At 44.1% G+C, this 14,952-nt stretch overlaps 1 protein-coding gene across 1 annotated transcript; it reads right to left on the reverse strand.

Annotated features, from left to right (window-relative positions):
• Positions 1–261: 261 nt before the first annotated feature.
• Positions 262–7,408, reverse strand: LOC126204224 (neurogenin-3-like; the record flags this gene model as incomplete). The annotated part of the gene is made up of 3 exons (XM_049938621.1): positions 262–528; positions 613–849; positions 7,328–7,408. Coding segments are annotated over 3 exons (585 nt in total), but the record flags the coding sequence as incomplete, so codon positions are not given.
• Between the last annotated feature and the right edge of the window lie 7,544 nt (positions 7,409–14,952).

The following is a 14,952-nucleotide window of genomic DNA, read 5'->3' on the forward strand; positions in this document are numbered from 1 at the left end:
GCCACCCGCCTCTAAAAGTCCTAGAAATGGTAAAGCTGTCTTAGATATCATAAATGTTTCTTTGGCTAAGCAATAATAAGTAAACCTAGGAAGAATCAATGACTTAAATCAACTTCATGCGTGTATTGTTGGTGAGCTGTGATGTCTGCGGCATCTCCAGCAGGATGTAAAGTTAGAGTGCGTACCACGTAGTTGTATGGTGTCGTAATGTGGCTACAGAACTGGTAAGATTGGGCACTTTGGTAAACGGTCGTTCTGGGCTCACATGCACTGGTACATTGAGTGGTGCGGGTGGTAGGAGGGCGGACTGCCGTAGCAGTCGGAGAGGTCGCTGTAGCTGGAGCAGGTGTCGTCGTGCAGGCTGGCGCAGGCTGGAGCGCTGGAGGCGGCGAACAGCTGCTGGCCCTGGAGCCTGCGCTGCTGCGCGACGGCGCAGCTGCCGCTGCTCGACGTGATGAGGTTGCCGCGCTCGCCGCCGATGCTCACGGTCACGCTGCCCACGCTCAGCGTCACGGGCGGCGGCGCCGACTGCGCATGCGCCTGCGCCTGCGCCTGCGCCCGTGCGTGCGCGCCTGCCGCCTGCAGCAGGTCGGCCGCCGGCTCGAGCGCGACCGCGGACGCGGGGTCGTCCGGCTGCTGCTGCTGGCTGTGGATCATGCGCACCGTCTGGCTCAGCGCCCAGATGTAATTGTGCGCGAAGCGCAGCGTCTCGATTTTGGTGAGCTTGGTGTCCTCGGGGAAGGTGGGCAGCACGCAGCGCAGCCGGTCCAGCGCCTCGTTCAGCAGGTGCATGCGGTGGCGCTCGCGGTCGTTCGCCTTCATGCGCCGGTGCCGCTTCAGCCGCAGCAGCTGCAGGCACAGAACACCGGTCTCCACTGTACTAGCCGTCACAACAACTTAGCCAATAGCTGGAACGATATTACTCTTGAAACAAAATTTTTTTTAATATTAAAATACCAGTGGACCAAGCATACTACGTGACGAAAAATTTCTATAAGGGCGAAAAAAAAATGTCTATTTGAGGGCGTTGGTGAAGCGTATATTCAATGCGATGCGACTCCGATTCGGTTATACAACCACTAAAATGCAGGCAAGGGATCAGTATAGCATTCATGTCTTTCCGATGTGAGTGCAGTAAATGCGGAAATGTAAACTATGGCGACGTTATGACCAGTTGCTTCCAAACAGCATCAAGGAGCTGCAGTTCTTTTCTCGGCTGCTGAACATTGAATAATAAAGAACATGTATGAGTAGCACGTCAGTGGGATGGTGTGCGACAAGAGGTGCTGCTGCTTCATGACAATGCACGTCTCCATATCGCGAATTTCATAATGCATAAGTTACGCCAACGGAAGTGGGAGACACTTAAACATCAGCCCTACAGCTCTGATCTCTCCCCATGCGATTATCACGCCTTCGTTCCCCTAGGAAAAGCCTTGAAGAGTCGACGATTCCTGTCAGAAGACGAAGTGCAGCACGCAACTACGAACTTCTTTACGCAGCATGACATAAGGTTTTACCAAAGTAACGAATGTCTTCAACCTGGGAATGACTGCCTTATGTTCACGGAGATTTTGTCTGGTTGGTTTACCGATTCTGGATTGTACGGCCTTCTAACGGAAACTTTTTGATCTCCACTTGTGTAATAACTCGCTGAGTACTGAAGCAACGTAAGACATTATGGTACAGTTCTCAGACGAGAAGGATTATGCGATTTGGAAACTGTGATAGACGCGGACTAGTCGATATATTAGTCAAACAAGAATGCAGGATATAAAGGCATAGTTTAGGCAACATATGAATTAATTCGCACATATGTTTGAGATCAAATGAAGAACTATTCGACTACATAAAGCTAGAACCGTGTACTGTAGTTTAAAAAGGAAAGGTTGTTGCTCTATGAGCACATATTAAGAATGTTCGATACTCGCCTGACAAAGACAACCGGAATTTCTCAAGGCCAAAGAGGCGAAAAGATTGAGATAGTTCCAAGAATGCGATAAAGATCTTAGAAATCGGTAACCCACAGGACAGAATCGTGGATAGACATGAATTCAGACAAACGGTGAAAAACTACAGGGGTTTTAAGCTGGGAAAAGAAATCAAAAGACGAAGAGGACCTCTATCAGAAGACAGGAAGAAAGCATTGAGTCATGGCCTCAAGAGATACTGGCAGGACATCAAAAATGGCAGACGAATAACAGTTAGAATTGGAAATCGATATTGATTTCTGATTCAGAGTCCATACTGGCTGAAGCCTAATGTAAAAAAATTATAATAAGTTTAACGGATAAAATACGGGAGGCGAAAATTTAACTGCAAATTCTTCAGAAACCAGACTGCAGTTATTAGAGTCGTAAGACATGGAGGGACAGCAGTAATTTAGAGGGAAGTGAGAAAGGGTTGTAGCATATCTCCGATGTATTCAATCTATACATTTTGCAAACAGTAAAGGAAATAATGAAGAAATTTGGTGAGGAAATAAAAGTTCAAGAAGAAAATACAAAAACTATGAGGCTTGCCAATGAAACTGTTATTCTGTGAGAGATGGCAAGGGACACGAAAGAACAGTTGAACGGAATTGATAGTCTCTTCAAAAGGAGTTATAAGTTGATGATCAATAAAAGTAAAACAAGAGTAAAAGAATGTAGTCGAATTAAATCAGGCTATTCTGAAGTAACTAAATTAGGAAATGGGACAGTTTGAATTGAACTTTGTTGTTTGGGGAAAAAATGGCGGTAGTAGGGAGGATATTAAATGAGGTCTACCAATACCAAGAAAAGCGTTTCTCAAACAGAGAAATTTGTCAACATCTGACATAAATGGAAGTGCTAGGAAGTCTTTTCTGAAGGTATTTGTCTGAAGTGTAGCGCTATGGTCGCAGGTTCGAATCCTGCTTCGGGCATCGATGTGTGTGATGTCCTTAGGTTAGTTAGGTTTAAGTAGTTCTAAGTTCTAGGGGACTGATGACCAAAGAAGTTAAGTCCCATAGTGCTCAGAGCCATTTGAACCATTTTTCTGAAGTGTAGCATTACATGGAAGGCAAAAGTGGATGATAAACAGTTGAGACAAGTAGAGAGTTGAAGCTTTTCGAATGTGGTGCTACAGAAGAATGCCGAAGATTGGATAACTAGCGAAGAGGCACAGAAGCTAAAAGGGGAGAAAGCAAAAAGCACCGCACACAATGGCGACATCCAGCTCTCACCAATTTGCGTTGACGAGTGTATGGAGCAGTGCTTCAGCTCTTTGAACCCCAGTGGTTTCTGCCTGAAAGCATCATTTTATTAATTTTGTTTTGAAACACCAGTGCCTTTTGCATGAAATCACTTATCCCGTTGCAAGAGGGAGACACCTAGTAGTACACTGAGGAACTTCTACGAATGTAGTGCATTGTAGCAGGATTTACAGAGTTCTCGGCAACAATCGGCGTGAAGATTGTGCTACTTGGCTGTAGGACATTGTAACATGTGCTTTCTTTGTACTCACCATACTGAGGAGCTGAGTAACAGTGAAAGTAAGTGTATCAAGAGTTATTGTAACGTAAGTTTGAGTTTATACCACTGCTTTATGATTGGTCTCGAAATGAAAGCACTGGGTTAATACGTACTTTTCATACAAATTTATTACATTTTATGCCCATATTTGCTTGTTATTTAGGACTATAAAGAACAATGCTGCGAGAGATATACCGTATTTAAAAATGGCTCTGAGCACTATGGGACTTAACTGCTGAAGTCATCAGTCTCCTAGAACTTAGAACTACTTAAACCTAACTAACCTAAGACGTCACACACATCCATGCCCGAGGCAGGATTCGAACCTGCGACCGTAGCGGTCGCGCTGTTCCAGACTGTAGAGCCTAGAAACGCTCGGCCACCCCGGCCGGCTATACCGTATTTAAAGTTTTCATGCTTACGTAAGGCAGTAATGTTACTTTTAAAGAGTTGACTATGTGGAAGTTTGTCCTTGCTTGTGTTTAGTACAACGGTCTCGTATTAAAATGACAGGTCCCATAAATAAATGATGATGGTGTAAAAGTACGAGTATACGAGAACGCACTTAAAAATGGTATACAGACGGAATCAGCTGATCGTGATATGACAGTGACTGTATAACAACCGTGGTGGGAAATGTAGAGCAAATATGATAACAAAGTTTCATGATGGTAGCGTGACGTTTCCGAGGTGGTAACTGAAACTCTAGGACTATCTGTAGTATGACACCTGACGCCCAGATAAGCGATATTAGACCGAATCAGCACAGTGAATTATGGCCTAGCACAAGCATGGGCAACCTTCGGTGACCTGCGGCCTCATTCACATACTTAAGCTCACGGGGCACTTCGTCACGTGACGTGACAACAGCGCTCTGAATGTATGACGTCAAAACTACAGCGTCCATGACGTTAATGTTTACGGAATAACACGCCCATATGAATGGCACCCCTTTCACGACATGTTATGCCAACAAATTATCCTTCTAAACACTCTTCAAAACACTTGTTTCTGGGAGTACATTAATTTTATTCGTACCCTGTCTTCATATGCTTACATTTATTTGCGCGTCGTAAACATTGTTTCTTTACTTACGATGTATTTCAATAGCTCCCTCAAATACTTATGCTGCAAAACTCTGCAACACCAATAAAAAGGGAAATGTTCCTTTTAATGCCTGTAATGCTAATGCTTTCTCCACAGCTACACAAAGAAACAAACATTACTAACTGAGCTCTGTCTAACAAATCAGTTCTCTTGTCAAAAACGGACACGAATGTTCCGAATGTGGCAGCACGATCATACAAACTGTTTTTAATGTCATGAGCCATCATACCAATTCGGAAAATAACTGTTTGCCTCGATAAACTTATTTATTCGAACTTGTTTGTTATCGGGGCATTGTATGGCTGCAACGTCCAAGAGGCATGCCTCTAGGATTCCTCTTCAGCAAAAGGCTGTAACTATGTGTCAATTTTTCTACTCTCTATAAAACTAGCATTTACCGAATTGTCGCACTGTGCTCTCGGTTTCGCAAATAGGAAAGAAATATATTAATTTTGTCTTTCTGGAATTGCCCTGTGACCTGTTGTTGAGGAACGTGTTCTGCAGAAAAGTGCTTTTTCATATTACGTTACTTCACAACTGGTAGTGGTTCCCTACACAACGAGCAAAGATGTTTACCTCTGTACACAGTAAAGAAATAATCCTCCGTCTAGTGCTGCTGGAATTGGCGACATTCAGTATTTATGGACATGACCACATAGGCGATAACTTCTCGCTAGGACTGGAAACGTGCCTCTCTTTGTTGTTCAGATCGAGTGGTGGAGGAATGGCACTGCGCACGCCCAGATTAAGTAAAACTTCCAGTGGTTGTGTCACGAGCTGCAAACAGAGGCCAGCCGAGCGGCGGCGGAAACAGCGTAAAATGAGTTCCGGGTGCCCGTTGATTTCTTTCTGAAAGCAGGATGGTTTTATTTAGGATTCCAATACGCCTCGTTATTCTGCACTCTGTTGCCAACAAAACTGTGGAGAGTGCCTGTATGCGCACATGTTACCACTCTACTGGTCGACGTCGGAGCCAGCGTCTTGCTGTATCAACAACCTCCCCATCATGAACGTATTGGTTCCCGCCGAGTGCATCCTTCGTTGGGCTAAACAGATAAAAATCTAGTGTTTGGCGTCGAGGAACCAAGCGGGAAAACACTTTTCTGTACCGCAACTGGTGGATGAGTCAGTACTACCAACAGAGACAGTCAGCTGAGTAGCGATGTGTTCCACTGTGATCCTTCGATCACCTCGAATGAGAGTGTCCGCACCTTCCAACATTGCAGGACTCACAGGTCTGTGCAGTGGCCGGCACGCGGCAGACTGGACAGGTTTGTGCGACCTTCTTGCGATGATGACAGATGCCTCGCTGAACTACTCGCCGTGCTTTGTTCACTGGCAGGTCACTGAAGACATTCTGCAAGTGCCTACGAATATCTGCTCCGAACACATGCAGTTACAGACGCCATTTTGAAGGTTGCGTACATGATAAAAGCCACGGTATACCTCCTAATAACGTGTCAGACCTCCTTTTTCCTGGCATAGTGCTGGAGCTCGACATGGTCATTGGCAGTCCTCTGCAGAGATACTGAGCCATGCTGCGTCAATAAGTGTCCATTACTGCGAAAGTGTTGCTGGTGCAGGAATTTGTGCACGAATTCTCCTTTCGTGTATGTTCCATAAATGTTCTATGGGATTCGAATTGGGCGATCTGGGTGGCCAAATCATTCGATCGAATTGTCCAGAACGTTGTTCAAATCAGCAGCAAGAAGCTGTGCCTGGTGACATGGTGGACTGTCATCCATAAATATTCCATAGTTGTTTAGGAACACGAAGTTCATAATTAGCTGTGAATGGTCTCCAAGTAGGCAAATACCACCATTTCCAGTTATTGATGAGTCATTTACAATGGTTCACAACTCCATGATGACTACCACAGTCCACTCACCACTCCCCCGCCCCACACCGAACCACTCTTTGAGGGTTATTGTGCGGTTAGGCCCCCATTGCCTGCCCCCCTCCACCCCCGGGAACATCTCACACCAGACGAGTGTAACACCTATCCAGAATGAGATTTTCACTCTGCAGCGGAGTGTGCGCTGATATGAAACTTCCTGGCAGATTAAAACTATGTGCCCAACCGAGACTCGAACTCGGGACCTTTGCCTTTCGCGGGCAAGTGCTCTACCAACTGAGCTACCGAAGCACGACTCACGCCCGGTACTCACAGCTCTACTTCTGCCAGTACCTCGTCTCCTACCTTCCAAACTTTACAGAAGCTCTCCTGCGAACCTTGCAGAACTAGCACTCCTGAAAGAAAGGATATTGCGGAGATATGGCTTAGCCACAGCCTGGGGGATGTTTCCAGAATGAGATTTTCACTCTGCAGCGGAGTGTGCGCTGATATGAAACTTCCTGGCAGATTAAAACTGTGTGCCCGACCGCGACTCGAACTCGGGACCTTTGCCTATGTTTGCATGGTAAGGTAATGGTGATTTACAAGTACGTTGAGGCGGAATAAGGGGAACCAGCCCGCATTCGCTGATGGAAAACCGCCAAAAAAAATCGACAGACTGGCCAGCTCACCAGACCTCGACGCAAGTCCGCCGGGCAGATTCGTGCCGGGGACCGGGCACTCCTTCCCAATCCGGAAAGCCGTGCGTTAGACTGTATGGCTAACCAGGCGGGCAAGTGTTGCATTACTTACAGAATTTCCTTCATAAATTAGGTTTTCGCCTTCCGAAAGTAGTGAGCGAGAGCGTCGTGGTGTGCTGCTGCGTGCCTACCTGCGTGGGGCTGCGCGCGCGGCCGGCCCTGGGTTTGCTGGAGGCGCCCCTGCGTCCCCTGGGCCTGGACACCTGCTGCTGCTGCGTCTGCTGCTGCAGCTGCTGCTGCTGCTGCTGTGACTTCTGCTGGTGGTGGTGACGCGGCCGGCTGCCTTCGCTGTCGCCGTCGCAGTCCTCTTCTTCGTCGTCGTCATCTTCCAGGCTGGCCAGCTCCAGTTCCAGGTCCAGGTCGTCGCCGTCTCCGTAGGGAGGGTAGCCGCGAGACGTCTCCGGCCGCGCCTCCGACACACCGCAGCCGCCCGACAGCTGCTCGGCGGTCATCTCCAGGCCTGCAGCACACGACAAGTGGCGACATGTAGTGCTGATGTAAAGCTGTTTTCAAACCCGTGTGCCTTTCACCTAATCGCCTACATGCGTGCCACATGCAAGTTGAGGCACACGTGTAGGTTGCACGCCACTTGCTCAACATGTACGTGCAACTCATCCCATTCACACCTCTGTTCGCACTGGGCGCCACTACCTGCATGTGGGGCACTCTACAGCCACACAGCGATTAGCCACAAGGCGCACCGGCATCAACGGACCTCAATGTTGACAGTTGCACAACATTTTTACCATGATGAACACTACATAGCAGTTGTTTGAGGATAGCACAGCGAAATATTGTTACAGTTTAAAAAGTGGCAGTAAAGTTGCGCTACCTAAGCTATGGTTCTGTAGTTTCAATTTACTATATAAATGACTTAGTGAATGGTAGGCTTACCAGCAGTATTCGTAACATTCATATGAAAATAAGCATAACTGATATATGAGAGAGGAACTAGGAGCCGACAAATTTTCTTTGTTTTTATGTCTGTTTTGAAGATAATTAGACCCACACATCGTTTAGTGTTAGTCCATTGCGTATGTTATATTCTTATAAAACATAAATTGCACTTTTTAAGCAATAAAGATCAGCTGCTCGCATAAATTCTACATTTTTACGTAACCAAAGGATTTACTTTTAAATGCAAGTACAGTTTTCATGGAGAAACACAAAAACTTCTGTACAATTGCTGATATTTTGTACTTTTCATGAAAGGCAAGCGTTTCTTATTTTATTGATAAGCGTGAAAGTTATTTATGAATAACAGGAGCATGTTTTATATAAGCTCACCCATGTATTGATGCATTGTTCTATACGTTTCTATTTTGCGTTTTTTATTTGTACCTTTTTTGAGGAAATTTCGTTTTCTAGAGCTGTGTGATAAATCTGTCTTTCTCTTTTTTATATTTTTCCTGCAACGTCGCTCTGTTTCACTTTGCAAATCAACAGTTTTCGAATAAAACCTGAATTAAACATTGAGAGTTTCAGTTTTGCTATAAACGCTGTTTATTTTTAATTATCAGATAGGATGGTAACTATGCAGAACAAAAATGTTCCGTAGGTTACGCCGTCCTTTATATATCCTCACTCAGTTCTAGACAGTTCACTATTTCCTATTTTTAGAGGAATCTAGTAAGACATTGATTCCATACCCAAATGGCCTAACGGCCAATAGGTATGCAACACACTTAGCGTCCAGGCAACGCGGCTACGTTCTTTACTGACGAAAGCTACTGTTCAAATGTGTGTGAATTCCTAAGGGACCAAACTGCTGAGGTCATCGATCCTTAGGCTTACACACTACTTAAACTAACTTATGCTAAGAACAATACAAACGACTATGCCCGACGGAGGACTCGACCCTCCAGCGGGAGAGGCTGCTCACCAAAGCTACTACGAAAACTACCTTAGTCTACACTTCCTTACGATAGTACACTAACCCACGGTAGCTTAAAAACCTTAAGTGGCAGTTTTGTCTACGATGTTGTTCAGAGTAAGCACTTCTTCTGAGTGCATGTACAGAGAAGACTGTTTGGATTTGACTAGTTACGTTATTCTCATGTACTCAGTCCAGCCGGCCATAGTGGCCGTGCGGTTCTAGGCGCTACAGTTTGGAACCGAGCGACCGCTACGGTCGCAGGTTCGAATCCTGCCTCGGGCATGGATGTGTGTGATGTCCTTAGGTTAGTTAGGTTTAATTAGTTCTAAGTTCTGACTGATGACCTCAGAAGTTAAGTCGCATAGTGCTCAGAGTCATTTGAACCATTTTATACTCAGTCCACGTGAGAAAGGGAGACCTGGTTGTTGAGGGTGTGGTTGGAAGCAGACGGGTGTAATAGTGAGGAGGCCTAATTTTGGAATACTGTTCGTGTAACGTGAAATGTATTTAAGACGATAATGTCCAGCTACGCGCGCTAGCTTCGCAGGAATTTGGCTGTCGCGTTTAGACAACGTTTTATGTTTTGGTTTGTAAAGTTTCGTAATTTGATTTGTTTGGGTATTATGATAGGGTTGTTTCGTTATCTAGTAAATCCATGAAATCACGAAAGAAATATATCATTCTTTACCTCTTTTCACTTTTAAATGCTGACTTTATAAATTGGCTGTTTAATTCCAAATTTCAGCTGTTTGTTAATAACGATGTCCAATGATGTAGATATGTTCATATTTGGTTTCCACTATCAGTACTAGCTCGCAGTGAAATTATTTTTCAAGTCACTTACATTAAGCCCTCACATGTAATTTGTTATTCAGAAGTTTCGAAAGAAAAGCATTTCGACCTCACATTGCAGTTTGCCAGATCCGGCTCTTAAGTTTATGTTAAGTTGGCGCAATACCTTGCACTGCACATTCCAAAATTATTTGAATGGAGACAAAGCAGGCACAGGTAAGCCAAAGTGATCATTAGAGCCAGAATTAAATATTGCGTTGCGCAGTTAGGACAATGTGACTGTCTATTCAAATTACAATAACATTCTGATGTTGTTTAACTCAGTGGCTGTGTAACTGTTTTCCACTGGACATTCAACCATTGAGATTAAGTATAAAATTTCCACAGCATTACAGTTATTGCGTGTGGTAGGTCACATACATATTGTTAATGAGGACTGCACACAGTATACGTAATTATGCACCAGAATCCTTTTGTCACAGATGCTTCATATCAAATACAAATAATGACGTCGGACATCTCTAGTGAACATAAAGTTACATAACGCGCACAATCCGATTAAAGTCTAAATGTTTCATTGAAAAGTAAAAGTAATAACTTTCTTTTTAAAAATTACGTTTAGATACTCACCCCTATCTACATAAAGCTGAGTATTTACACCTCAGTACAGGCATAGAAAAACTACACTTAGAAAACTTACAACAGTTGCTAGAATAGACAGTAGGGATGACGTGAAAGTTATTTGTGAATAATAGGAGTATGTTTATATAAGCTCACTCACGTATTGATGCAATGTTCGATATGTTTCTATTCTGCGTTTTTTTTACGTGTACCTTTTTTGAGGAAATTTCGTTTTCTAGAGCTATATGATAAATCCGTCTTTCTCTTTTTTATATTTTTACTGCAACGTCGCTGTATTTCACTTTTCAAATCAACACTTTTCGAATAAAATCTGAATTAAACATTGACAGTTTCAGTTTTGCTATAAATGCTGTTTAGTTTTAAGTATCAGATAGGATGGTAACTATGTAGAACAAAAATGTTCCGTAGGTTACGCCGTCCTTTATATATCCTCAGTCTGTTCTAGACAGTTCACCATTTCCGATTTTTAGAGGAATCTAGTAAGACATTGACTGCGCACGTAGATGGCCCAATGCCCAATAGGTATGCAACACACTTAGCGTCCAGGCAACGCGGCTACGATGTTAACTGACCGAAGCTCTTGTTCAAATGTGTGTGAATTCCTAAGGGACCAAATTCCTCAGGTCATTAGTCCCTAGACTTACACAATACTTAAAATAAATTAACTTATGCTAGGAACAACACACACACATGCCCGGAGGAGGACTCGAACCTCCGGCAGGAGTGGCCGCGTAGTCCGTGACATAGCGCCTCAAACCACGCGGCCACGACCACGCGGCTTACTCTGCAACGGTACACGGGTAAAACGTACACTGAAATCTTTCCGTGTGAGCTCCACGTTCCCTCACTGCATCACGGTGGTCACGTCGCCGCATCAAGGTGGGAGTCAACAACACATTTTGGTATTCCAAGGAGAAAATTGGCGATTGTAATTTCGTCAAAAGATCTTTCCCCAATAAGAAACGATATTGTTTTATTGCTAGCGTAATTCGCTTATCATGACCGTGACCCAGTTTCTCATAGTTCTCGATAATACAAAACAAGGTGCCCTTCTTTCAACTTGTTCGATCTCCTCCATCAGTAGTATATGTTAAGGAGCCTATATTGCGCAGCAGAACTTCCGAAGAGAACGGACAGGCGTATGTAGGCAGTCTCTGTAATAGATTTGTTGCACATAGTAAGTATTCTGCCTGTAAAGCGTTCAACTTTCCGCGACATTTTCTTTGTGAAGCTGCCAGTTCAAGTTACTTGTAATTGTAATCACCAGTTGCATCGGCAGCTTCAAATTTGTGCGATTTATGGTGCAACCGAAATTTTGTGGTAGTTTTCTTACGACTTGTTGAAACCCTTAATTTTTTTCAGGCTCATTTACACTTTTCCACTATGCAGAGACCTTGTATAAATCATTTTGTAATTCATTTTAATCTTGTGATGACTTTTCAAGACGGTAAACGACGTCATCATCAGCAAACAGTCTGAGGGGGCTGCTCAGATTATCTCTTAAATCGTTTACATAGATTAAGAACAGCTTCGTTGAGGAACCTCAGATATAACTCTGGTTTCGCTGTATGACTTCCAGTAAATTACTATGAACTGTGGCCTTTCTGGTAACCGCCGGCCGGTGTGGACGAGCGATTCTAGGCGCGTCAGTCTGGACCCGCGCGACTGCTACGGTCGCAGGTTCGAATCCTGCCTCGGGCATGGATGTGTGTGATGTCCTTACGTTAGTTACGTTTAAGTAGTTCTAAGTTCTAGGGCTATTTTAAGTGCCAAGGATAGCCCTAACCTTGATTTCCTATATTTCCCCTGGTATATAGGCAGCTCTCTGGGGTGGGTTTACTCAGGAGCCAACGCCTGAAGTGGATCAGATTTTTTTGTTATAGGCTGAAAAGTGGCGGTGGCACTAAAAAAAAGGAACAAAAACATAAAAAAATAATAATAAAAACAAAAAAAGGGGTAGCGTTTTTTAAAAAAAAAGGGGTAGCGTCTTTGATTCATATTCAAAACGTCTTCGGTCCCGGGTTCGATCCCCGCCACTGCCTAAATTTTGATAAATAATCAGCATTGGCGGCCGAAGACTTCCGGCATAAGAAGTCAGCCTCATTCTGCCAACGGCCTTTTCAAAGAGGGCGGAGGAGCGGATAGAGGTTCAGGGCACTCTCTTGTTCTAGGGGTGGGAAATTGCCCCTAAAGGCGGAAGAATCAGCAATGATGAACGACATGAGGATGCAGAAGGCAATGGATACCACTGCATTAAAGACACGTAACGTGTATCCACAGGACATGTGGCCTGTATTTGAAGAAGTGTCATAATGATCTCTCCATGGCAAAAGATTCCGGAATAGTCCCCCATTCGGATCTCCGGGAGGGGACTGCCAAGGGGGAGGTTACCATGAGATAAAGATTGAATAATCAACGAAAGGATAACGTTCTACGAGTCGGGGCGTGGAATGTGAGAAGCTTGAACGTGGTAGGGAAACTAGAAAATGTGAAAAGGGAAATGCAAAGGCTCAATCTAGATATAGTAGGGGTCAGTGAAGTGAAGTGGAAGGAAGACAAGGATTTCTGGTCAGATGAGTATCGGGTAATATCAACAGCAGCAGAAAATGGTATAACAGCTGTAGGATTCGTTATGAATAGGAAGGTAGGGCAGAGGGTGTGTTACTGGGAACAGTTCAGTGACCGGGTTGTTCTAATCAGAATCGACAGCAGACCAACACCGACAACGATAGTTCAGGTATACATGCCGACGTCGCAAGCTGAAGATGAACAGATAGAGAAAGTGTATGAGGATATTGAAAGGGTAATGCAGTATGTAAAGGGGGACGAAAATCTAATAGTCATGGGCGACTGGAATGCAGTTGTAGGGGAAGAAGTAGAAGAAAAGGTTACAGGAGAATATGGGCTTGGGACAAGGAATGAAAGAGGAGAAAGACTAATTGAGTTCTGTAACAAGTTTCAGCTAGTAATAGCGAATACCCTGTTCAAGAATCACAAGAGGAGGAGGTATACTTGGAAAAGGCCGGGAGATACGGGAAGATTTCAATTAGATTACATCATGGTCAGACAAAGATTCCGTAATCAGATACTGGATTGTAAGGCGTACCCAGGAGCAGATATAGACTCAGATCACAATATAGTAGTGATGAAGAGTAGGCTGAAGTTCAAGACATTAGTCAGGAAGAATCAATACGCAAAGAAGTGGGATACGGAAGTACTAAGGAATGACGAAATACGTTTGAAGTTCTCTAACGCTATAGATACAGCAATAAGGAATAGCGCAGTAGGCAGTACAGTTGAAGAGGAATGGACATCTCTAAAAAGGGCCATCACAGAAGTTGGGAAGGAAAACATAGGTACAAAGAAGGTTGCTGCGAAGAAACCATGTGTAACAGAAGAAATACTTCAATTGATTGATGAAAGGAGGAAGTACAAACATGTTCCGGGAAAATCAGGAAGCCGGCCGCGGTGGTCTAGTGGTTCTAGGCGCGCAGTCCGGAACCGCGTGACTGCTACGGTCGCAGGTTCGAATCCTGCCTCGGGCATGGATGTGTGTGATGTCCTTAGGTTAGTTAGGTTTAAGTAGTTCTAAGTTCTAGGGTACTGATGACCACAGAAGTTAAGTCCCATAGTGCTCAGAGCCATTTGAACCATTTTTTGAAAATCAGGAATACAGAAATACAAGTCGCTGAGGAATGAAATAAATAGGAAGTGCAGGGAAGCTAAGACGAAATGGCTGCAGGAAAAATGTGAAGACATTGAAAAAGATATGATTGTCGGAAGGACAGACTCAGCATACAGGAAAGTCAAAACAACCTTTGGTGACATTAAAAGCAACGGTGGTAACATTAAGAGTGCAACGGGAATTCCACTGTTAAATGCAGAGGAGAGAGCAGATAGGTGGAAAGAATACATTGAAAGCCTCTATGAGGGTGAAGATTTGTCTGATGTGATAGAAGAAGAAACAGGAGTTGATTTAGAAGAGATAGGGGATCCAGTATTAGAATCGGAATATAAAAGAGCTTTGGAGGACTTACGGTCAAATAAAGCAGAAGGGATGGATAACATTCCATCAGAATTTCTAAAATCATTGGGGGAAGTGGCAACAAAACGACTATTCACGTTGGTGTGTAGAATATATGAGTCTGGCGATATACCATCTGACTTTCGGAAAAGCATCATCCACACAATTCCGAAGACGGCAAGAGCTGACAAGTGCGAGAATTATCGCACAATCAGCTTAACAGCTCATGCATCGAAGCTGCTTACAAGAATAATATACAGAAGAATGGAAAAGAAAATTGAGAATGCGCTAGGTGACGATCAGTTTGGCTTTAGGAAAAGTAAAGGGACGAGAGAGGCATTTCTGACGTTACGGCTAATAATGGAAGCAAGGCTAAAGAAAAATCAAGACACTTTCATAGGATTTGTCGACCTGGAAAAAAC

The sequence above is a fragment of the Schistocerca nitens genome, chromosome 9 (genome assembly GCF_023898315.1).
Source record: "Schistocerca nitens isolate TAMUIC-IGC-003100 chromosome 9, iqSchNite1.1, whole genome shotgun sequence".
NCBI lineage: Eukaryota > Metazoa > Arthropoda > Insecta > Orthoptera > Acrididae > Schistocerca > Schistocerca nitens.